At 46.0% G+C, this 25827-nt stretch overlaps 1 protein-coding gene across 5 annotated transcripts in view; it reads left to right on the forward strand.

Moving 5' to 3' along the window:
* The first annotated feature begins 16952 nt into the window (after window positions 1-16952).
* MSI1 (musashi RNA binding protein 1) overlaps window positions 16953-25827 on the forward strand; it is a 48930-nt gene continuing 40055 nt past the window's right edge. For 3 of the 5 annotated variants that reach the window (XM_032787666.2, XM_032787668.2, XM_032787671.2), the window contains exons 1-5: window positions 17957-18171; window positions 18625-18665; window positions 19025-19106; window positions 19227-19311; window positions 24414-24455. In XM_032787666.2, coding sequence (XP_032643557.1) covers window positions 18113-18171; window positions 18625-18665; window positions 19025-19106; window positions 19227-19311; window positions 24414-24455 — 309 coding nt within the window. In that variant the 5' untranslated portion in view covers window positions 17957-18112. Of the gene's footprint in view, window positions 17221-17956; window positions 18172-18624; window positions 18666-19024; window positions 19107-19226; window positions 19312-24413; window positions 24456-25827 lie in introns of those variants that run through there. The other 2 variants (XM_075059859.1, XM_032787663.2) reach the window with 2 other exon arrangements.

Below are 25827 nucleotides of genomic sequence, written 5' to 3' on the forward strand. Positions count from 1 at the left end.
ACCTTCAACCCCCAATTTCGTGAGCATTCATGGCCTGCCATACAATGTTTATACTCAGATGTGGCCCTCAGGCCAAAAAGTTTGCCCACCCCTATCTTAAAGCATTCAATAAAGGAGGAAATGTGACCAACGGGATACTTCTGTGTCACAGTGGCAAGGAAGGGAAGCACTGCCCCAAACAGTATCATTCTCCTTTTCCCTCATTCCCTTTCACATTCTTCTGTGTTCCCTCTGTGTGTGACCTTCCTTCATTCTCCCTGGTCTCTCCCTTCCTCTCTTTCTTCTGCCCCTCACTCTCCTAACACTCCGATCTCTCTCCTCTCTCTCCATTACGGATCCTCCCCCACTCCTCATTCTCAATTTTTATGATCCTCCCATTTAACATCAAAAACAATGAGTTGGTCCATACTCCTAAATCTTAGGGGTGAAGTTTTAATGATATTGTCTCTTTAAGGAATCCCTAATTTCTAACACCCATCTACTCCCCCACCTGAGAACCAATTAAAACTCAATGAATTCAAGGAGAGGCTTTTGTGCATCACATGTGCTTGACTAACAAAGCCTTCTCCAGGCTGGAATAAAAGCTTCTATTCAGCAGCCAGTTTGTTCTAATTCAAATCACTTCCACTCCAGCATCCCCTCCTTCCTTGTTCCTCACTGAGTTCCCAGGCCAAGACTGCCTGCCTGAGTGTAGCCCAGCCCTGAGCTTTAATTTCCTCCTTTCACTATGCAAACTTGGTCCTGTGGCAACAATCTGAGGAGCAGAGGACAGGAAGACAACTCCATGTGTGTAAGCCCCAGAGGCCATGATAACTGATACCTGCAGGCAAAAAAAAAGAGTCCTACTGCTACATGCTGCCATTCAGGAGACCCAGCTTCAGCTTCTATAGGCAGTGGGGAGACTAAGACTGTGTTTAGCTTAAGAATTAGCCCAGATTTCAATCAACTGCAGTTACATCCATGGAAAATCCCTTATGTAGCCCACCAGGATAAGTTCTACCAGTGTAAATCGGTTTTCCTTGCATACACTAGGGGTTGCAGTGGTGCAGCAGTGTCAGTGTAACTACTCCAATGGCTGGAGTAAGGGAGAATTCCAATGAAGACAAGGTGTTAGCGAGTTTAAATTTTATTCTGGTCTGCCCAGCATATAAATTACACTATCAGGGAAGTGGAGGATAACTCCTTTCCAATGCCACCCCAGAGACTCTAATGAGGTGATTTGCTTGTGACATTAAGTATTTTTCATGTTATATTTAATTTCTCTTATGTCACAGATTTTAAAATGTCACCACAACATTTGCAACCACAGATCTATCTTTGGCCCATCTTATGTAGGAACACAATACCCTGATCAGAGTTGGTAATCAGGCTATTCTCCCCCTTGTGAGCATTATCTATTCAATGTCTCTGTCCATCCCTCACTGACCACTGTTATCTAAGCACCTTACAAAGTTCTCCAAGTTAAGGTAACAAGGATCTCTATCTCCCACCTTCCAGCTCCCAATTGTCAGGTTTTTCCCCCCTATTTTTTGCTATTGTGGGAAAGCTAAGTTGAAGTGACTTGTACATTTAATTATTAAGGTGTCAAAGCGCAGGTGGATTCTTATTGCTTCTGGGAGTGAGTTCCAGTGCTGGGGCCAGCAGCCAAGGAAGCCCTGTTTCCAATGTTCACGAGTCTCATCCCTGTAGTTGACACATCTGTAGTATGTGAAGGATGTCATGTATACCTCTCATTGGGCAAAATGACGGAGCGGTCTCTTTCGTAGCTGGAGCCATTCCCATGAAGAGCTTTGAAGATTAGGGTCCAAACTTTGAAGCGGTCTTGAGGTTAATTGGGGAGCCAGTGTTCTGAGCAGAGCGCTTGGGTGATGTGCTGTTAGGGACCTGGGTTGGTAGCTGGGCAGCTGTATCCTAAACCAATTAGAGCTTTTTCAGGGTTGGCATTTCTATTCCTAGGTACAATGCATTGCAGTTATCAAGCATGGAGGTGAACAACGGCTATATCCCTGTGACCAAATCTGAGTCAGACAGGATGGGGTGTAGTTTCCTAGCCCACCTTTCACAGAAGAATGTGTTTTAACAAACAACTCTATTTCATTGTCCACTAACAGTGAAGCATCCAGAAGGACTCCCAGATGTATTGCATGCCAGGGATACCTTAGTTCTGAACTCAAATTTTCATTGTACTTCAGTATCGGATGAAAGCAGCTGCTACTGAACTTCATTAGGTGAGTTTTGAGTCTCCAAGTGCAGAGAAATCGATCAGAGTAAAACAAAATTTAGGGATGAGCTCAGGGTGTGTAAAGATGCAGACTGTGCTACCAGACAAATGCAGACTGTGTCCATGTATAGTTGAGTTACCATTTAGGTAGACACTAAGGAAATCAATGTGTTTTTTAACTTGTGTGTCCAACCTTGCTTCTCAGTGTACTAACTACTGAACATATTAGTGAAGCATAGGTGAAAGGTAGCAATATAAATCAGCTTTGTTACATCAGTAAAAACCTCAGCAGATTTGCATTTCACTTGTGAGTCACTCTGGATGTGAGAATTTATTTGGTAGGGCTAGATCATGGCCAGAAGCCAGTGCCCCTAGAATAAGTTAATTACGAATAAGCTAAACTGATTTAAGCCCACTTTAATTCTGAATACTCACGGGTTTCATGGGGTTTAAATAATCCACTTTCAATTTACACCTTCAGTTAATTTGGATATACTTTTTTGAGTGCCCTTGGATAGATAAGCCCTTAGGTAAGAAGGCAGAATTACTCATTCAGAAAGTCTAACTGGGGACTAAAATTATATATAGTTTAATAACTGGGATGTACTGTAGATTGGCATCCTTCCCCAGGTTGGGCAGGGTAGTTATATTCCCAGTGTGGCATGGCTTTGGAGTTGATATTTCATGACTGAAAAGCTTACTCACTAAGTCCCACTGATGAGGTCCTACGCTTGTCAATTTCAGCATGAACATGATCTGCTCCTGGCATTTTAGTACTTTGTACGGCATAAAGGGCTAAATCACTGGCTATTGTCATACCTGTTCTTTGGCACTTGCCTTCACTCAACTTCTGCTGCTTCAGATATAGTGGTGTACATTTCGATGGAGTTATGACCTGCTATTCTATGAAACTGACTGGTGATTTGATGCATGGGGACATGGGGATGAACTTAGAAGGAGACCCACAGAAGGTGAGTGGTGGACTAGTAACCAAAATACTAATGATTGTTAGACATTAGGTTCTGGAAACTCTCGAAATGTTTTAGCTACTTTCCAAACACAGAGGAAGACAGAATCCCTATTGTGTTTTGACGTGGTCAGGTTATTGAGTTCTTGGGAATTTCCTGTCTCTTTATATTTTTCAGGTGCTCTAGTGCCATGCTGATCGAGACAAGAGCTATACGCTTATCTGCAGCTATGGAACTGATTTTTATTGCTGTCTTCCTGAGGGTGTTATAGAAGCAATTATAAGCACCACCTATCAGCACTTGCATTGATGGCATGCACACAATGCTGCCTTCAATAGCTTCAGTGGAGACTGGCCTTTGTGTGTCTCAATAATTTCACCTTGGTATCTAGAAGCTCTCTCGGCCTGATTCTTTATTTACTCTCTAGTGTAAATCAGGACTAACTCTGAAGTTAATGGAATTACTCTTGGGCAAAAGTGGTGTAAAGGATTACAGACTATGGCCCTCTCTTTCTGGGAACTACAATCCAATTTGCCTGAGTAAAGACAATGTTGGCTTTGTGGGAGATCATTAAGAATTAGAGAAGAATCAGGCAGGGTCTGTTAAGCTCTCCAGCATGGAGCCAGCAAATACATTGCCACAAGGCACATCAAAACTTATCATGCCATTTGGCATCTTGTAAGAGAAAAAGATCATGATGTAAAGCCCATTCTAAAAGGATTTTCAGTGCCATGACACCCATGAGGTGTGGTGACTCTGGAAGCAGATGACCCAAGATCTTGAGCAGACAGCTTTGGTTTCCCACTACAAAGCTCCTATACTTATAAGGGACACAAGATGAACCAGCTGGCCCCAGATTTTGTGGGTTTGTATGCAGCGTAAGACATGTAAAATACCAGCTAGCTCCCTCTTTGACTAGAGCAACTTTCACCTGAGCAAACTTATGACAACCCTGGCTGCCTCCTGCTTCTCTGGGACATCTCCTCCAGCCTCTGGCAGCACTCCTCCAATTGTCTGTGAGATACTGTTACTGCTTCCATAAACTTTAAAAAAAAAAAAGTATTTGAGGAAGAAGGCAGAGACAGAGGAAGAAATGTAAGAATTTGAACTTGGAGAATGTGATGAGAGAACAACTAGAGAAAGAGAGTGTTATTAGTGGCACAAAGACTGGTCGGTCCTGTGTGTGCTCAGGTGAGCTGATGAGCACTGTATCTGACCCCTCACATTTGAAAGGAGACTCTATTTTGGTCACAAATGTATCACAACAGATAATCCTCATGCTATAAATTCATGCTGTTTGCATCTTCACGTTCTGATGGTACTGGAGAGATTATGACATTGTGACAGATATGTGTCAATCCTCATAATATTCTTGCAACAATGGTGACCTGCAGGGACTGGCAAATTCTCTCCTCTTACTCATGTCAGAGTAAGGAGAAGATCTCACCTTCTTCTGAAGCAAGAGATAAATTGTAATAATCCCTTTATTCATATATACAACCATGGCATGGCATATGGCAATGCTAAGCCGAGCTGCTACCCAAGAGATCAAGATGTTTTTGCTGGTAGAGATGTTACCAAATAGTATGTTTGTTTCTGTGCCTCTATTTCTTTCCCCCCACTCAAATGGAGTTGGGTACCCATTACTCTCACTGTCAAAATACGTCTGCATCCTAACCTCTGTTTGGATAAGCACAGCTTTGCACGCCTTTCCATATAATGGCTTATGTACCCCAAAACACTTAATTCCCTCACATATGGATAGGCAAATTCAATCCCATGTTGGCATGCAAATGGAAAAGAGGGGACAATAGAAATGTGCATAACATACCTGATTTTCAGGAACTAACATATTTGGTGTACAGAATGATTTTTTAAATGCTAGGTTAATTCTGGGCAACGTTATGACACTGAACATTTCTGTTGCAATGTTATAATCTCTCCAATGCCAACAGAACATGATGATGCATACAGTATGAATTAGGTTGAGTTTTGATACTCAGCCCCCAAATTCTGGCCAGAGGACACCAGGCAAGCTGTGCTGTAGCCAGAGCATATTCTGCCAACTGATATGGACAGAAACTTGCAGGAGGATGGGAACTGGACTCATTGGATTAAAAAAATTCTTTCAATTGCTGGGAGGTAGTGAATGCTGGTGGTTCAGGGACAGTTGCAGAAAGCACTTTTCTTTCATAATTATGTTACTCTTCTATAGCACTTACTATCCAAGGATCTCAAAGCACTTTATGCAGAAGCTTGCTGTGAGGTTGGGAAGACTTTATCCGTTTTACAGATGGAGTAACTGTGCCACAGAGAGGTGAAGTAGCTTACCCAGAGTCACATAGCAATCCAGTGGCAGGGCTAAGAATAGCACTCAGATCTAAGGACTCCCTGCCTTGTGCTTTACCACATGACCATTCCCTCCTTTTTAAGCTTCCCACTAGCTAGTTACTAAATTGTAAGCTCTTCAAGGCTGGGACTGACTACCGCTCTATTTGTAGAATGCCTAGCACAATGGGGCCCCTTTCTTGGTTGGTCCCTAGACACTACTGTAGTAAACATGCATAATAACTGATGGAAACAGGAAATGCTAACTCTGACCTCATACAGCCTGATGAGCAGAACAATCACCTCCTGGGTGATACAGCTGAATACTCTTCACTCTGATGAACACACTGACCTTCACCTCTGGTTCTCTGCATTTGTGTCCTGTTTCTCATCAGTAAAATGAGTTTGATGGTCTCAATCCATTTCAAACCGGAAAATGGTTTCCACTTCAAAACAAGGTGCAGTCAGTCTGGAAGGAGAGTCTCAAGTCTGACCTAAGACTAAATTACATCTGACCCTGAGACAGGGAGGCCCCTCCAGGTCAGAGACAAGGGCATTGTCAGGACACTGGGCTCTTGCACTGTAATTAGCCAGCAAAGATATCAAATACCTCTGTTTCCAGCATTCCTGTCCTTAAAGTGACATGAACATAAAAATAACACTGTCCAAAAGGCTGAACGAACTTACTGATTTCCCTCTGTTCTGCAGCAAACTACGTCTGCACTCCTAAATCCACTGCCACAGCCCTTTACTACCCCCAGCATCTGAGAATGGATTTGCCTGGCAGACTGCACAGTGTTCAGGACTCCATAATGATCAACCATGCTAAATGCAGTTTGTAGAACTAATTGGAGTGTGTAAGAGAGATCTCCCATTTCAAGAATTCTCCTGACTTAAAAGCTCCTTTCCCCATTAACAACTCAACCACCACCACACACACACACTCATTCTCTGCTTGCTTCAGGGACCAGAGGGGTTTTCCTGGATACACGCTGCATATATATTTAAATTAATAGTGAATATCTGTGTTGTAAAAATATTTCTGTTGACTTTTTGGGGAGGCAAACTGAGCAAGGATGAAGATGGATGCTTTTGCAGCTAAAGCACAAGGTGGGAGACAGAATAGCTAGGCTCTATTTCTGTCTTCACTTCAGACTTGCTGTGTGATCATGGGCAAGTCACTGAAGCCAAAATTTTAAACACTAACCACTGATTTTCCATACCCCACGTAAGACACCTTAGGCTTGACTTTCAGAGATGTTGAGCACCTGCAGTTCCCATTGGCTTAATGTGAAGCTGTGGGTGTTCAGTGCTTCTGAAAATCAGGCCTGTGATATCTCAAGTTGGGACTCCCAATCAGTAGCAACTTTTGAAAAATGGGCCTTCACTGCTTCAGGTTCCCCATCTGTTAAAAGTGAGTAATAATACTCAGAGGGTGTTTTTGAGGCTTGGCTCCTATTTGGAAAGCACTTTGTGATCCTCAGACGAAGGTGCTAAAGAAAGACATAAAACATTAAATAACACGTAAAAAAAAAAAAAGGAAAATAAACCACCCTAAACTAAGGCGTTTCCACTATGCAGTCAGATTACAAGTCAAATGAGACAAGATGTTTCAAGCCTGAGCATGACTCCACTAACATCAGTATAATTCAGGAGCTACTCTCCTGAAGTCAGTGGAGCTGCTCCAGTGTTGAACAGTGGGAGATCAGAATATATTGTTTAATATATTAGATGACAGATGTGTGACACCTTTGGGACTTTATTTTTTCCCAAAAGCTGAGGGATTTACCACAATCATCCACTGTCTCTTACTATCCATCTGAAAAACTTCTAATTGTGGATTTTATATTGATTTTTCTTTCTTTTTCATATTTTAAAGAGAGAAGTAGAACATTAGGATATTTTACAGTGTCCCTTCATTCTAAGAGTATCTCCCTTGGCTCACCTGCATTCCTAGGGGCTTAGGGGAGCATGTCCTCATATATCTACTTATTTTCTTAACAGCTTCTCACTGTGGGAAATGGCTTTGGACAGCTAATTTGGAAGACGGTGATGGTTGGCCTTGATAGTGGTGTGACTGCCAGCTAACTAGTGGCTTTAGGAAATATTTTGTGCCACAAAGGAATTCTTGAAAAAGAAGCAGTGAATCTGCTAGTCCACTTCAGCAGCTATGGAAAGGATTACATGGGACTGTCATAGATGGGAAGTCTGTATCCAGGACAAAAATGCAGTAAGGACCCACATGTAGCAAAACCAGCAAGCAAGAGAGCAGAGAGAGAAATATAAAAGGGTTGGGAAGAGTGAGCAAGGGCAAGAATAGACAAATAGGAGGAAAAGCAAAATATTCCAAACTGGATCATAAGCAGAACAGAATCCAACCTCTTCTTCAATGAGAGTTCAGATCGTTTGGCCTTGGGTCACAGATGAGCCAACACGGCTCAGGGTCCAAGATGATTTATTGATACCACGTTAGTTCCAAACTCAAAATATTATTATTTTTTAAATCAAGATTTTCCTATTAGGAAAAGGATAGATAATAAAACAGAAAACATCACAATGCCACTATATAAATTCATAGTATGCTCACACCTTGAATACTGAATGAGTTCTGGTCACCTCATCTCAAAAAGGATATATTAGAATTGAAAAAGGTTCAGAAAAGGGCAACAAAAATGATTAAGGTCCTATATGAGGAGAGATTCAAAAGACTGGAATTTTTCAGCTTGGAAAAGAGATGACTAATGGGGGATATGATAGAGGTCTATAAAATCATGACTGGTGTGGAGAAAGTAAATAAGGAAGTGTTATTTACTCCTCAAACACAAGAACTAGGCGTCACCAAAAAATAATTAATAGGCAGCTGGGTACAATAACAGAAGGAAGTACTTCTTCACAAAATCACAGTCAACCTGTGTAACTCATTGCCAGAGGATATGTGAAGCCAAAACTATAATGGGGTTCAGAAAAGAATTAAATCAGTTCATGGAGGATAGGTACATCAGTGGCTATCAGCCAAAATGATCAAGGTGCAAATCCATGCTCCGGGTGTCCTTAGCCTCTGATTGCCAGAAGCTGGGATGGATGACAAGGATGAATCCTGTTCTGTTCATTCCATCTGAAGTATCTGGCAATGCCACTGTCAGAAGACAGAATACTGGGCTAGATGAACCATCAGTCTGACCCCGTATGGCTATTCTTTATATTCTAAGGTTGTCCAAAGCTGTGTGAAACATTTAAAGGGACAGCAGCAACCTGCCTATTTCACATTCCCTAGCCTGAAAGCATGAGGATCCAAAAAAAGTATGAGTGGTGATGTGTATAGTGCGCTGGATCCCTGGAAAAAGTCCTTCTTTAAGAGAGATATTCCTGGAATAGACACCTGCTCCAGTTGCACAGCTGGAGAAGGATGGCAGTTCTTTTTCAGTACAATGTCCTGAATTGGTCACTGTCACTTGCTTGAAAAATGATTAAGAAATACTCTTCACTTCTGACAAAAGAATTACAATAAGTGGTGTGGCAGACACGGGCAGAGGAAATTATACGGTTGCTCCCAGGCAGAGTGAGAATACAGAATGGGTACTATATGTCTACTCAGAACGTTCAGTACTGCAGCTACAGAAACCTAAATCAATGCCATTGAACCCAACTCACCTGGATCTTTGCACTCTGAATATCATGGAACTCTTTCACTTCCCCCTACAAAGGGAAGGAAGCTCAGACAGTGATGATTGCACAGCCTGCAAGCTGTCCTACAGCTGAAGATGGGGTTTTGCCTCGGAAGACACCGTGTCTGTCTTGATTAGAATCATACTTGATAAAGTCATGTAACAGATCAAAGAAAATACCTTGGCAAAGCCCTGAGGAACCAGGGATGTCTGAGCTGCTTAAGAAGATTTGTGAGATGTATTATGTCCTGGGCCTGGATTTGTTTTAACCTGCCCGGTTACAGGATTTCAGTGTACAAGAAGATGCTTTTTTTTCTATTCACCCTTCTCAAGCCGAACAGACTTTCCAAAATCTTATTACTTAAAATCTCATGCGGCCTGGGTTTGCTAACACCATCCTCAACAGGGAACGGTAAAAGTGGTAAGGGGTAGGGAGTTTGTGGAGCAAACGTCCATTTATTGATGATTAGAAAGTGAGTGGAAGTGTTAAATCATAGATGTGTGTTTAACAGCAGGTGGGGCATTGAACATATCATAAGCAAGAGTGAATGCTTTGGGAGGACAGAAAACAACTTCTGCTCACTCAGATGTATGCTTGAGCGCTGTGCCAGATGTACTCTAGTCCTGCCAGTAAGAATAGAATGGCCATGCTGGATCAGACCAAGGGGTCCATCTAAGCAGAATCCGTCTCCAACAGTGCTTGGTGCCAGATGTTTCAGAGGGAAGACAGAACAGGGCAATTATTGAGTGATCCATTCCCGTTGTCCATCCCAGCTTTTGGAGATAGCACCTGTAGCATGGGTGCATCCCTGACCATCTTAGCTAATAGCCATTGAGAGATCTTATCCTCCATGAACTTTCTCAATTGTACTTTTGGCCAGACGACGGCAATGAGTTCCAACAGTTGACTATGCATTGTTTGAAGAATACTTATGTTTGTTTAAACCTATGCCTAAATTCATTGGGTGACCTAGTTAATGTGTTATGTAAGCAGTAAATAAACTTCCCTATTTTTCTCCATACAATTCATGGTTTTATAGGCCTCTGTTTATCCCCACATAACCTTCTAAGCAGAACAGTCCAGTGTTTAATCGTGCTCTGAACGATTCATTGCCCTTCTCTGCACCTTTGCAATTCTAATATATCGTTTTTGAGATGGGGTGACCAGAACTGCATGCAGTATTCAAGGTGTGGGTCTACCATGGATTTATACAGTGGATTATGACTGTTCTTGTTTTGTGTGTCCCTGTGCATGATCACTCGGTGCTGCTGGGGAGAGGGTAGGGAACAGCTCATATGAATCTGATCCCTCTGAACTGCTCTGCGAGGGATACATTCATGCTATTCCCAAGCACCATAATGGGACCCAGTTCCTGTGAGTGTCTGCTTCTGCTGAGCACTACGCAGAGACTATCCAAAGAACAGGAGAGTTATGCTCTTTGGGCCCAGTTCTCCATTGCCCTTCACTTGGTATAGTCATGTCCGTCAGTGCAAAGTGAGCGTAAAATGCTGCCATTCTAATGTGATGGCACAGGGCGCACAGCAATAGAGAATTAAGCCCATATTGTATAGTCTACTAATTAGGAATAAGAGCCATGTCCCAAGTGCAACCAACTTCCTGTCTGACTGCACATTACGAATCCCCCTTCTGCTTCCAAATCTCTGGCCAGGTCTACACTACGAGATTAAATCGATTTTAGATACGCAGTTTCAGCTACGAGAATAGCGTAGCTGAAATCGAATATCTAAAATCGATTTACTCACCCGTCTTCACCGCGCGGCTCACTGTGTCGAATCCGGAAGTCCGGTCGTCTAGCTGGAGTTCCGGAATCGATCTAAGCACGCTCTGGGATCGAGATATCGCGTCCAGACCAGACGCGATATTTCAATCCCCGAGCAATCGATTTTAACGCACTGATCTGGCGCGTAGTCTAGAAGTGGCCTCTGTTTCCCTACCTCACCACATATCTTCTCTTTTTACCCTTTCCCACATGCCCCTTCTCTACTCCTATCTCCAGTTCTATAGATTCTTGCATCTCAGATCCAAACTCCAGACTCTCATTATTCCCTGCCCTGATACGTTTTTCTTCCCCTTTTCTTTCCGTTCTTCTCTCTAGCCTTCCCATCTTTGTTATACACCCCAAACTCCCCTTTCTCCCCAACCAAGCCCTCACTTTGACTCCTCCACTCCTCCCAAATCCCCTTCTGTCTCATTCAGATCCTTAGTCCAAATACTTACTCATACTTGTGCTCCTAAAAAGGTGTAGGCCCGTAGCTACAGAAAACAGTGCAGAGTGAAAATGTGAGCTGTGCAACTGCTTTGAGTGGTGATGGCAAGGGCATCCGCAAGGAACATGAAAATGAGGTTCCCTCCCCCCATTGTGGCATCTGTACTATCTATTCTGTAATGCCTGGCTGGATGCAGGCAACAGTAGGGAGATAGGGTGGCATCAGCTTTAAAAAGCCCCTCAGGCTATTGCAGAATCGCTACAAAGTAGCATGAGCTGAAAGTGGCAGAGGCTGAGAGAGAGTCTCCAGCACAGGGATTGGTCAATGAAACTGTCAGTCTCTGATGTAACAAGTGGTATTCCAGTTGTCACTTTTTAGAACTCTGAAGCTGATCCTGGAATTGAGGTCTGCTTTTTGGCGGCAACCTTTCACTGACTGCCAAATTCAGCTAATCAGGCTTCAGAGTAATGGGGAAAAATAGGTCTGATTTCATCCCCCCAGCACCAACTAGAAAGCAGTCCCCTACCCAAGGGCACTGAGCAGTCTAGTGACGGGGAGAAGGACTGGAAGATATTCCCCCCTATACTGGGTGCTGGGCTGAGGGACTGGGTGAGAGTTACCGGGGATAGCAAGCTAGGAATAAAGGTAGTACAAGAACCATCAACTATGATAAAGGTCTGCCAATGGCATTTAGAGGGGATAGAGCACAGACAATGAGGATGAGTTCAGGTCGCTTTTTGAGAGGAGGAACAAAGACTTATTTTAATTGTTTTAATTTGCTCTTACTGTAAACATTTTAGTGTTTATCTTGTTTTACTAAAAATCTGGTGTAAGGGAAAGTGGAGAATATGGTGTCAGTGCAGAAAAATGTTCTCAGCTCGAAGGTAAGTACCTCTATCCTTATCTATGAAAAAGAGAATCCTGTGCACACTGCATTTTGGAAAAGAGAGAAGAACAAAGCCAGCATGGGTCTATGGCAGATGTTAAAGCACAATAACAACTTGGTAACAACTGACCAGTCCTCCGACCTGTAAATACTCAGGGGTGTGAAACAAATCAGTTAGCCTAGGCCAGGGGTAAATGCGCCCGCGTCCTGGCTGGTGGTCGAGCATCTGCTGAAATGCCACTGAAATTTGGCCGTGTTTCGGCGGATGCTCAACCACTGCCATGGTCCTTCGTCTGGCGCCTGCCAGATGAAAAGCTTGGGGACCACTGGCCTAGGCTTTATATTTACTGTTTCCTCCATTTACATAATGTATCAGTCTGAGCTACACTTGAATAGTTTTTCGTCGTTTAGGCTGGGTGCCAGATAATAATTACACGAGTCTGTGAGTTGGGTGAAGGATGGAAAGGTTTTTCTGAACTATTCTCTGTCCATCTTCCATTTCACCTCCAGGACAGCAGCTGGCGCACTGCACTCCCCTTACACAAAACTTCCTTTATGTCCTTCAAAATTCCCTTCCTCTTTATTCTCTTACTTTGAACTCACTACTCTCTACTACCCTGCTCAGTACAAACTCCCCTTTTTGGTACCCAAATCATAAAGCTCTTGCTTTCCTTCCCACATCAGACCTTGGTTTCCTTGTGGTGCCAGGGCCCCAGTTTTGTTCACTCTTGTTTTCTTGCATCATTTGGTGTATTCTCCCCCTTGGTACCCCTTTTCCTGTTGCCATGATTCTTTCATCTGCACTTTACATACTTCTCATGGCCCCTTTAAGCTTTCATATCCCTTTGTTCCATTATTTCTTATTCATCATTGCATTTCTCCTCTCCCATTCTTTCAGTCTTCCATCCAAATCCCTATTCCTTTTGTGCATTTTCTTCCTCTTTCCTCAAATGCTCTGCAGCATATTTTATAATAATCTAACCCTATTTAATGGGTTGTGTTGCAACAGAGTAAAGTTTTAAGCTTTTTCAGCTGTTCTGTTTGACTGTTACTGATGCCCAAACATGAACCAGGTCCAAATTCTATTTATCTAAGTGCTTATATGGCCCCCATAACTGTAGTGTTTGAGAGCCTAGGGGTCCTTTTCAGCCCTTCATTCTAGTTAATTAATCTTGCCTTTACATACCTAAACCACTTGCCTCAAGTCAGTTTCCACCATGTAGGAGAATGGCCAGGCAGTTTCCTTTGAGCCAGACACCAGTATGCCTCATATACTGGCCAGGAGGGAGTGTTTACCATCATTCTCTCAGGAGAGCAAGCATCATTTCCAAAGCAGGCGTGAGCATAACTGGAAGCCACTGTCAGCAGACTAGCATTGCTTCCAGGCTGGCTAAAAAGCTGCAGTTAATATTTTCCAGGTTTACATGTTCACTATCTTAAAACAAATATTACAGACATTATTTGGATTATCATTCAAGCTTTTTTATTAACTGGACAAATTAAATTTAAAGCAAGGCTCTTCTCTTTATCCCTCTGCTGAAGTCTCCCACCTCCTGTGAAGAGATGGATCTCCAAAATGCTGTCCGTCTCTGCCTCCTGCAATGATGGAGGAGGAAAAAAAGTCTCTGCTACTCTATTCCTCCCTCATCCTTCAATTTTTGCGTCCTGCTGCCCTTTGTGAATAATATGAATATCTGCCTCTGAGTTCATAGGTATATCTCCATGTATTATTTCCTCTCTCTCATGAAACTGGAAGGGACCTTGAAGGGTCATTGAGTCCAGTCCCCTGCCTTCACTAACAGGACCAAGTACTGATTTTGCCCCAGATCCCCTAAATGGACCCCTCAAGGATTGAACTCACAACCCTGGGTTTAGCAGACTAATGTGCAAACCTCTGAATGATCTCACCCCCCTGAAGGGAAAGGTCCATAAATGGCTATGAGCCAAGATGGGTAGGAATGCAACCCCCATACTCTGAGTGTCCCCAGCCCTTGCCAGAAGTTGAGAGTGGATCAAAGGGAATGGATCACTTGATGATTGCCTGTTCTGGTCATTTCCTCTGAAGCACCTAGTGTTGGCCACTGTCAGAAGACAGGATACTGGGCTACATGGACCATTGGTCAAACCCATTATGTTCTCCTAAACACTCACTTCTTCTCTGAGGCCCACAGACATTAACTCGCATTAATCAAATGCCCTCTTTCCCTTCTCCAACATTGTTTTGATGGGGAAAAGGGAGTAAAACATGAGTAACACCACAACAACACAATGTAATATTTAATCCTCCTCTCTGGGTCTTCCAGTGGGGCATCCTTTATCTAGCCATCTCTTAAATAAAAAGATTATAATGGATGGAAAGAATGGTAAACTGCAGACATACATTGATGACAAACCAGTAGATTTTGCTATTGGTGTGTGTGGAACACAGTATGGAATCATTGTGTTATTGTATAGAAGCAGCTCATCTCCCATTGACACCCATGGGAGTTTACGATACTTAGCAGCTTGAGCTCATACTATGTAACTGATTTCCCAAGAAATGGTTACAAAGTTTTTTGCTTTTTAACATTACTGTACATAATTATAAGGGCCAATGTGTAGCCAAAGAAACTGTTGACAACTTCTGCTGAGATTTTTGCCCCAATTCTGCAAATGTTGAGGATATGTCACCAGATTTGAGAGGATGGGCACTGATAGGCCTGGTCACTCTGCAGCAACCTGTACCAGGCCTAGCAGCACTATTAGCAGTTACACTGTTGTATTTGTATTGTGGTTGTACCCACAGGCCCCACTCAGGATCTGAGCCATATTGTGCAAGATGCTGTACAAACATGAGGTAAGAAATAGCACCTGCCCCAGTAATCTTACAGTGTGAAAAAAAAAGTGCTTGGCTATTCTGGTTGGAACTGAGGTACAGTATTAAGATTACTGTGGGGAATGGGAGCCTGGGAAATAAAACTTACAAAAGGTCAAGAGTGAATGGGAGTTTCTTGATATCTACCTTACCATTCCTAGCCAGGCAGCATGACATGATGGGGAATCAGAAGATGCTGAATCCCATGCTGGATAAATTGGAGAGAGGAATGAGTATAATAAATGTTTAACCTGCATATAGAATATCAGGGTTGGAAGGGACCTCAGGCAGTATTTAGTCCAACCCCCTGCTCAAAGCAGGCCCAAATTCCCAGATTTTTGCCCCAGCACAACCCTGCGTTAGCTAGCCAGTGTGCAAACCACTGAGCTCTCTCTTCTTCCTTCCTCCCAATTGGGATGGTGTGGGGTTGAACTAGAGGGTGCGCTCACTTGGCTTCCCAAAGTATCTGTACAAGAACACATGCAGGACAGACTAGTTTGGTAGTGAGGAAGATTTGGAACATGCCATAAGTGTCAGGCTGGTGGCCTATGGTCCAATCAGTTAATTAATCCATGCCAGTGTAAAATTGCACTGTGGTTTGGGCCAAGGCTCCAGTGCCTCTGAGAAAGGCAGCTGCAAAAGGAAAATATGGTTGTATTCTGCCCTCAGTTTTTATACAATGCTCGCTGCCATCAATGGAAGTTGAGCTGATGATCCATCGTAATACGTACCCCTGCTGTTGTAGTCCTGGCCCACAGTACCTCAGTAAAAATATTATTCTGCTGTAATCACAGTCCCTTGGTAATGATGGGAGCTGGTAAAGGTGCTGTCTCTATTTTAAGGGGATGTGCTCACTCACAGTCTGTTTGGTTAGTAGTAACAGTTGATTAAAGTACCAGGAGACAAGTACTACAGTGATGGGCACAAGTACCTGAATCTAGATAGAAAAAAAAATTGTTGAGGGGGGAAAGTTACACTAGTCTGTCTCCATGCTGGTGATTGAAAGGGGGATAGATCTCTAATCAGTCGTACTAAGGCAATGCTGTGGTCAAGGGACTGTGCAAAGGCCTCTGTAAGGACTTCTTTGGTTCATGCTCCAGATCTGCCAGAGACGGCCTGTGTGGCCTTGGTAAAGTCACTTCACATCTGTGCCTCATTCTCTTATCTGTAAAATGGGGATAATGCTGCCCATGGATTGTGAGGAGTAAATGTATCATGTAGTGCAGAGGTTCTCAACCAGGGGTCCGGTGCCCCCTGGGGAACCCATGAGCAGGTTTCAGAGGGTCCACCAAGCCAGACCAGTATTACAGTTGCTGTGGCCCAGAGTAGAAAGTCAAACCCCCAGCACATGGTGCTGAAGCCCAGGCCCCTGAGCCTCCACACCTGAGACTAAAGCCAAAGCCTAAACAAATTAGCTTTGCAGCCCCCCCCATCACCCCCCAACGTAGGGCCTTGGACAATTACCCTGCTTGTTCCCCCTTAACATTTGCCCTGGCTTTTATATGCAGGGAAAACAGTCGTGGCAGAGGTGGGCCATGGAGTTTTTAATTGCATGGGATGAGGGGCAAGGCTCAGAAAGAAAAACATTGAGAACTCCTTGTGTAGTGAACACTTGTGCAATACTGTGGCTATATGAGTACCACAGAAGCAACAGCAGCAAGGAAGGGATGTGTGTGTGGGGTTGGGGGGGGTCAGCAGTCCTGTTTAAATAAGGTACATGCCACAACATACAGGTCCCACTTCAGGCTTTGTTTCTGTCATGTGTTACTGTACACAGTGTTGGTCCCATGATATTAAAGAGACAAGGTAGATGAGGGAATATCTTTTATTGGATCAGCTTCTGTGGGCAAGACACCAGCTTTTGATCTTACAGAAGGCTCTTCTGCAAGTCTGGGACACCTCTTATTGTCGTCAATTTGATTTAACCCTCTCAGGCCCAGCTTCTCCTGTGTGCTCCGGTGGATCAGCCTGGAGGTGATATCCCAGGTGTGCAAGGCAGCCCTGGAGAGGAGTATGGCTCACATTCCTGCCACACTCAGGCTCACTAGGACATTTGGCCTCCGTTCAGGGTAAGTGAAAGACGCGCAAAGCCAAGTTTTAGGCTGAGTAACAAAGCTAAACCCACACACGGATCTGAGCCTGCCAGGCTCCCGCTGCAGTGCTCTGCACAGAAGCCGCTCGGGGGCTTTCACAGCCCGGTTTCCTTTTGTGCCGCTCGGTGCCATGTTTTCAAACGTGAGTGGCTAAAGTTAGGCCGCTCCAGCCCCGTTTTAAGCCCCCACGTTTGAACAGCCCCAACTGCAGGCAGCACTTTGGCTCTTGTTACGCGGCTTTCTCGGCAGAAACAGCTCCGCTCTCGGACACGCTGCCGGGTCCCCCAGAGCAGCGGAGACCCACACGGTAGCTCGCCAAAGCTAGAAGCGATTCAGCAGACACTTCCCCAGGGCCAGCTCCAGGCCCCCTTTGTTTCTAGCTGCACGCACCACGCTGCCTGAGCCCCAGCAGCCGCGGCATGGCGAGCCAGGTGAGAATCCTCCGTGCGCCGGCTACAGGCTCGCTCGCTCCCTTCCTCCCTCCCGCCGGGCTGGAGAAGGGGGCCAGGTGGGGAGCGCACGCGGGGTCCCATCCCTACTCCTCTCCCGGGCTGTACCAGCCGCAGACGGGTCCACTCCGCTGTACTTGCCTGGCCTGGGCGCGGCTGTCGGCGTGCCCCGCTCACTGCCGTCCCCCCCGGTGTAGGCGGCCAGGCAAGCAGCAGCCGGCCGGGTTTTATGCGCACGGCGGCTGCCCGCCCGCCGGGGGTGGGAGGAGCCGGGCAGGTTGTCCCCGCCGGGCCCTCCTCCCCGCCTGGCTGAGAGGGGTCGGGGGAGGGGGCAGCATGGCCTGTCCGTCCGGCCCCTTTTCCAGCGCTCATCTGCCCCGGGAGTGCGGCTCTGCGCCTCGCAGGGAGAAGAGGTCCGAATGGAGACAGAAGCCAGCCAGCCCGGCCTCGCCTGCCCGGACTCCCCGCACGATCCCTGGTAAGGCTCCGCCTGGCGCCGCGTGGGGGCGGCGGGGGGCGGGGGCGCAGCGCGCCTCTCCACGCCCCCGCCTGCAGCCGGCTCCCGCTCCCACCAGCTCGGCCCGGGCAGGCTTGGGGTGTGGCGGGCCGCTGCAACAGGCCGATCCTGCGAGCTACCCGCGCCGCGGATCGGACCCGAGCCCTTGCCGGGCCGGGCATAAGGCACGCGGTGACCCCGGGACGGGCCGCCGCCGCCGCCCCCCCGGGGCCGGAGCAGGTCCCCGTGCCCGCTCCCGAGCTGGCAGCTGTCCCGCCAGCGGCGCGCGGGTCCGGCCCGCGCTGGAGCCGGCAGGCCCGCCCCGCCTGCTGCCCCCGCGCTGCTCCCCTCCCGTCGCCTGCTAGTCCGGCCCGGAGCCCCGGCTGCCCCCGGCCCGCCCCGCTCCATTCACGGCTCTTTTTGTGTCTCCCACAGCAAAATGTTCATCGGGGGACTGAGCTGGCAAACCACGCAAGGTGAGGCCAGCCGGGCAGGGGCCGCTCCCCGCGGCCCCGGCCGAACTCCGGACGGGGCACCTGCCACCCAAACTTCCTCAACTCCCCGGGGGAGCGGGCTCGGGGCTTTGCTCCGCCCGGCCTGGGGCTGTTATTCCCGGGGGGGGGGGGGCGCTCTGTAGGGCTACCTCGATGCCTCTTCCCGGGGAGGGGGGCGGACAGCCGCGGCTGCCCCCGAACTCGTGTGTGTGTGGGCGCGTCGCGGTTCGCCACCAGGGGTCCGATCCAGGCCTGGGGCGCTTTCTCCGTGAGCCGGGCGGCGCGGTGGGGAGTGGGGCCGGCGCTGGGCAGGGGCCCATGGCCTTGTGTTCTGGTTGCAGAGGGCTTGCGGGAATACTTCAGCCAGTTCGGGGAGGTGAAGGAGTGTTTGGTGATGCGGGACCCGCTGACAAAGAGATCCAGGTGAGAAGACGGGCCCCTGTTCCTCCTTTTCCCCTGGCCAGAACCGGTCCCGACTTTAACCAACTTTCTCTCTTTTTTCCTTCTTCCCCCCCCATCTCCCGCCTGGGATTCGGAGTTCAGGGGGTTCGGGTTTGTCACATTCATGGACCAGGCCGGTGTGGACAAGGTTCTGGCCCAATCCAGACATGAACTGGACTCCAAGACGGTGAGGTTTCTTCTGGCATCTAAGGGGGTTCATTTATCAGCTGAGAACACTGATTGATTGTGGTGGTTGATTCCCAATGAAGGGTGTAAATTATTGATTACTGATAAAGAATTATCTCACCCTTCTGCATCCTGGTGATGGTCTGTTAACTGGGTGCTCTTCTGAGCTATGGATGACCAGGTATGGGTTGGTTTGTGAATGTTGGAATATTGATTATGAATCCCAGGTTATGATTTTCCATTCTGCCTGCTGATTGCAAGATCCCTTTTGAGAAACTGATTGTGATACTTCATGAGTTGAAAAGACTGAGTACATTCAGGACTGCGCAAGAAAAAGTGTATCCATGTGAAACTGTCTATGGGGGCAACTGCCTCCTAAGTGGAGAGGACATACAGAGCCTCACACTCTCATATGGTGCCCTCTCTTAGTCCCTTATGGAAATACAGCACCCCACAGCCTTTGGTAGACTTTTCTGGTCTCTTGTGTGCACCAGTAACCTATTTTGCCATAGGTGTAATCCCTCCATGATGGGCGGTTGATCCTTACAAACAGGGCTTTGGAGTGGAGCCTGGAGCTGGAGTGCAGAGCAGCTCCAGAGAGTGGAGCTACAGGTTTTTGCTTGGAGCTGGAGCGGAGCCGGAGCACTGCTCCAAAGCCCTGCTTACAAACAGCTAGACCTGTTGTCTCTGGTGGTGCTGTGGAGCAGTGGTTCTCAAACTTTTGTATTGGTGACCCCTTTCACATAGCAAGCCTCTGAGTGCGCCTCCCTTTATAAGTCAAAAATGCTTTTTATTTTTATATTTAATACTGTTATAAATGCTGGAGGTGAAGCAGGGTTTTGGGGTGAAGGCTGACAGCTTGCATCCCACCATGTAATAACCTTGCAACTCCCTGAGGGGTCATGACCCTCAGTTTGAGAACCCCTGTTATAGACCCATATCTCTTTGTGTTGAGGAGTTGTTGCCTCATGCTCTCTTATGGCTTCCCCAGGATACAAATTTGCAATTACCACTAATTCCTGAAGTTTATTGTCTCCTAGTGTACTCAGAAGGTGCCTTTGTGAGTCGTCATCTGCTTTTTGAGATATCACTGGTGTCTCCATCCCCCAGGGTGGTGCATCAGTTCTTGCAATTATAGGCTATTTTAGCCACTTTGTGAACTTGTAGATAGTTTTTTGTAGAGTCATTGGGTCTGTTAACATAGACTGTCAGTTCCTGCATTGCAAACCCTTGGCATCTGAGAGATATGTAGGATCTGTGTTTGGGGAGTGGGTGTTGGAGATCTTTTGTCTGAGTAGTTTTAGTGACTTTGTGCTGTCAAATTCCTCTTTCTTAATACTGCCCCAAGGGTGGGGATACAAGTGATGAGGGCACATGGAGGGAAAAAAAGTTCCAGTTCCAGCCATGAAATAATGAAAAGTCCACATGTGTAACTTGAAGTCTAGTAAGGCAGTTCAGCATCAAATTCTTTATCTGAGTTGAATAGAGAGAGCGGGAGAGAGAGACCCCTTTCTTGAGGCTTACAGCATGAGCTGCGGTGAGATTTATGTCTGTTCCTGTTTAACTGCATGGATCGTTCCCTTTGATGTATACAGGACCTTCCTCCCCATGGGAGTTCCTGGTTAAACCTATTCCAGCCGCCTTTGCAGCATGCAGATTGCCAGGAGTCTTAAAAACCTCGTCCTCTCGTGAGAGTGGTGCAAAGTTAGTTTTGCTTTGGGGGGAGGATTATGATGAAATGTTTTGGGGTGGGAGCAGGCTTGTTTTATTTTATAGTCCGTGTAAACATGGGGTCTGATGGTGAATCTGTGGGACTGGCCTACCTCACTCTTGAAAAGGTGAGTATGGATGTTGATGGTAGCCGCAGTCCCTATAGTATTTCTGGGACGGAAGTGAGATGCAATCTATGGTCTCCATTCTTACCTGTCTAAACCAATGCTGCTTCTGGTCTTAAAGAAATTCTGCAATCCTCTGGCTGGGCCCAGGAAGGGGAAGGGATGGGGAATGGATAAGCATGCTGGAGGAGAAGAGAAGGGACTTGTGGTGTACAGAACATGTGGGGCTGGCCAGCCATTGAAATTCTCTGATGCATCTGGCTTGCTGATTGTATATTGAGGAAGCAAGAAGAATGGTGGCAGTTTCTCTAGAGTCCTTTCTTTGTCAGGAACTTTGATTTTTTTATTATTATTATTATTATTATTTATTTTATTTTTAAAGTTTAAATATGGGCTGAATGTTTTGGGGTATGTTGCTTGGTAATTGCTGGATTAGGATCGAAGCCTGATCTATATGTGCAGTTCAGTGGCTCTCAATTCCCCTAAAACATGCTGATTTTTGTAGCCCTGTGTGGAGCCTTAGATGTGTGGGGTTTTTTTGTTTTTGTTTTTAACTCCTCTTTAGTTGAAAGTTTCTGCTGTTAGTCATGGACTAAATGTCACCAACTCATCTGAATCCTAACTTAGGCTTTTATAAAACTTTGTGGGAAAAGGCCCAGTGTCGTGAAACTATACCCCATTCTCTGTGCTTGGTGTCTCCTGGTAAACAGCACTTGGTAGATAAAGTCTGCCCAGCTTGTTGCTTCGTTGTTTTCTGATTCTTCCTATTGTAATTAATGTTGTTGGCCTGATTCTCTGGAGGAAACGTTGTGCCTTTCAGACTTCTCTTTGTTTGTAAGCTAGCTAGCAGCCTACAGGGGTTATTTATGGAAATGCTTGATATGAGAGTTGGCTTTGCCTTCTCAAGGTAAAAGATTTGCGTGAAGCTGTAGCCGGCTGCTGCCTTCAGTTTCTTTATGTGCCCTAGAAACAGTGATGTGTTTGAGGTTTTCTTCTTTTGCTTTTGCTGTTTTTATTTGTGTGTGTGTGTAGGCATTTTCAGATTCACTATTAACAAATGTAACAAAGCTGGCACTAGAGATATGACAATTGTGCTTTTTTGAATCACTTCAGATCCCAGATAATGGATATAGATAACATGGATAATGATGTCAGCAAGTTAAATGTAGTAATATGAGCTTACATGGGAATTAAACAGTGTTACGTGGCCTGAAAAGTGGTAATGAAGGGCCCAGTTGTGCACTCGTTTACACTTGTGAGGTCAGTGGGATTCCAGGGATATAACCATGGGCACAATTTGTCCCTAAAGGTTAGTAAATTGAAATGAAATGACAAGTACTTAAATAACACCCCTAACCACTATCTGATACTGGTTAAATTTTTTAGGACATTATCTGAGTAACTCTGAATTCCTTATGTACAAATCTTTATCACATCCGTAACTGACACTGAAGTAAAACTACCAGATTATTGGCTTTAATACCAGGGATACAGGAAGAGATTACCACCACTTCTCCTTTATGAAAATTCCTGCACTTGAGGAATAGCCCCCTTTAGCACCTTGAGTCTTGTATTGATCTTTCTCTCATTTGTGCACCTTCCATTACACATCTGCAGTTGATTGGTCCGGCCTCAGTTTACCAGCAACAATAGCTAGTTGTGCAGAAGAATTTGTGACATTACTGCCTATCCCCTCTAGCCAGGTGGATATATTATCTCTGCCCAGTTTATCATGCTCAGGGTAATGAAAAAATGAGGCCTGGGTTTAACTTTGCTGTGTATGAAAGCATCTTCTTGGCAGGAGCTGAATGACACTGGCTGAGAACTAAAAGACAGTAGATTATTGTTTTTGCTTATTATCTGCCATCAGCCTCTTGGTCTCCTGCCGTCCTCTGTGCTCAGAATTCACTGTGGATTTCTGCGCTAGCCAGGAAGCCAGAGGATTGGAGTGGGAGGAAGGGGGAGGAGAAGGGAAAGGTGCTCAGATGTCCCTATGAGGCACCAAGAGGGTATGTTGCTCTCTGTGTTTGGCGGTCATAAGGGGAGGTTTATTTATGTTCTTCACTTTTGCCTCTGTTTACTTACACGCTGAGTTTATTTATGTTCTAGGCTGTGAATCGGGATGGAGGTGGGAAGGCAGAGGGAAGTGATCTGAAGAGGTACTGAGCTTTGGGTTCTGTATAACAAATGAAAGGATGAACGAAGGGAGAAAAGCCAGGCTGGAAAGTAGACCAATAGCAGTGAGAGGAGCTGGAGAGACGCAGTTTCCTTGTGGGCTGTTTGAGCTGCTGGGCTAATGGGACAAACTTCTCAGCTCCTCTCCCAGCTACAGCCTTTCCCAGTGTGGGTCGAACAGACCCTCCTTTAGCACAGGGCTCTCTAAGCTGATTTGTAGATTTGGATTATTTCTGATATAAAGGTGACATCACAAGAGTTGAGGTGTGTGTGTGTGTGTGTGTGTGTGTGTGTTTGGTTTTCAGTGCATTAGTATTTTCCTAGTTTAAGTTGTGGTGGTGTTAATAGTGCAGCCGTGTGTTCGTTCATTGCTGACCTCAGCAGAATGTGCACCTCCTGGATATTGGTCCCGAGATACAGGCACTCCAGTGGACAGCAGGTTTATTAATAAACCAAACAGATAGGTGCATCTAGCACAGTAGGATGATTGTAACGGATTGTTTTTATTGTAAAGCATAAATCCTGCAGACGGGGCAGTAGTATACTGTGTGATTTGATGACAGGAGTCTATATCAGTCCGTATTGCAACTTTCTGTCCTTGTCTGTTTAATTCACATCTTTCCTTCTCATGTGAATCCATCCTTTTGGGGATGAAGTTCTTAGCTTTTTATGTGCTGACCATTTCCTGCTCCACTATTAACCAGGTCAGCTCTGTACACGTAGCCAGAGCGAAGGGGGGAATATAGAGCACTTTAATGTGACATTGCTGGTGCAGGGTGGCCAAGGTAGAGTGTGACTGCAGAGAACTGGCTAACAGAGGCTGCTAATCCCAGTCTGTGGTGTTCCATCTTGTGCTGAACTGCTGCTGCTCACATTCAGATGGAACATTGCATGCTGGGAACTGTAGTCTCCAGGGATCACAGTTCTATTAGAAGATAAAGTTGTCTGCAGTCTACTTTATGCTCATTAGGTGTCTTTCTTGGATCTGGCAAGCTGTCAGTTGGGCAAAGTTTGTGGAGAGCTTATATTAAAAAACGAAATGTAGGCAATTAAAGTGTGTTCACCTGCTCTCTCTCTCCCATGTCTCTTTCAGATCGACCCAAAAGTAGCATTCCCCCGCCGAGCACAGCCCAAGGTAGGTAGCATGTGCAGCTTTTACAAATTGAAAAGGTGCAGCTCAATGAACTTGAATCCTCTTTGTGCTCTTGTCCAGAGGATGCTGGAAGGGGATCTTGGTGCACCTGCCAGCACTGGTCCTTAAGGCTCTGATGAGTGATACTCAGGCTTAGTTCCTACTTTAATGATGACCTTTGGTGCTCCACCTCTAGACTTGCATTCCGTTGTGCCTGATGTAGCTCACTGTGGAGCTTTGTGATGCTCTTGTGATTGCCAGTGTGGGGTTAGAACAGCCCAATCTCCACTCCAGTGTGGTTAGATCATGCTTAGTGAGTGGAGCTGATGAAATGCAGAACTCTGCTCAAGAACATAACACCTTCTGCTCTTTGGTAGCCTGTATCTGGAATCTGTAGGATGACCTGGGCAGAGGTGTGGGAGAAAGAACTTCATTTTGTGGAATGGCAAGGTGCACACCAGCATTGTAAGGCCAGAGAGAGAAGGACGTTGGGCTTGACATGCACTAGGAAGGTGGGCGCTTGGTGGAAGCGAGCAGCTGTGGGGGTTCTATCAGATGCTCAATGGGAAACTTTTAACTGCAGAGTGAAGAGCAAATTGGCAACTTGCCTTCAAAGTGCAATACAGATTTGTGGGTCTCGACTGGGCTGGGGAACGAGAGCCTACAATCTCACCCCAAGTACTGCAGCAGGAGAAAGGGCTGCTGAGGAAGAGAGGAGAGAATTGCAGAATGGAAGTAGAGACTGATGTGGGGAGGAAAGCACAGGAGATCAGGAGCTGAGAACAGTTAGTGAGCAGGTATCCTGAGTAACAAGCCAGGAAGCACATGGTAGGAATTGGGTTAATTCCATTAAACAGTTTGGTGACAGAAGGTGCTTTAGTGTTAGAACAGGCTGCTCTCCAAACCATGGAATTGCTGCGGATTAGCCCTGTGCTCCTTGGGCTTATTAGGACCATGTGTTCCTGCTAGAGCAGGGGAGTGGCCAAGAGGCTGAGAGGAGGATGCAGCTGGAGCTGGAGCGTCAGTTCAGAGGACACCAGTGTGCCTCATCCTAGCAGCCATTGCCCTCCTCAGTTATTTCTCCTCAGTCTCCTGTGGCTGGGGGGAGAGAAAGGGCAGGGTTTCTTTCTTTCCCTCCTCCCAGATGCACAAGAAGGCTTAATGGGGAGTTTCCTCTGGCTCCTTAAACCTGATGGCTTGGGAATGGGAGTGAAGCAGCACTTGTTCCCTGTAGGACTGGACACTGCACAGTTTGCAGACCTGTGGGCCATGGAGATCTCTACCTCGTATCACAGCCATGCTCTGCTTTTCCATTTCACTGCAGGGAGGGAGGATGAGCTGGGGATTGGCAGGGTGACAGCAGTGCACTGTGTGA

This window comes from Chelonoidis abingdonii, chromosome 22 (assembly GCF_003597395.2).
Source record: "Chelonoidis abingdonii isolate Lonesome George chromosome 22, CheloAbing_2.0, whole genome shotgun sequence".
NCBI lineage: Eukaryota > Metazoa > Chordata > Testudines > Testudinidae > Chelonoidis > Chelonoidis abingdonii.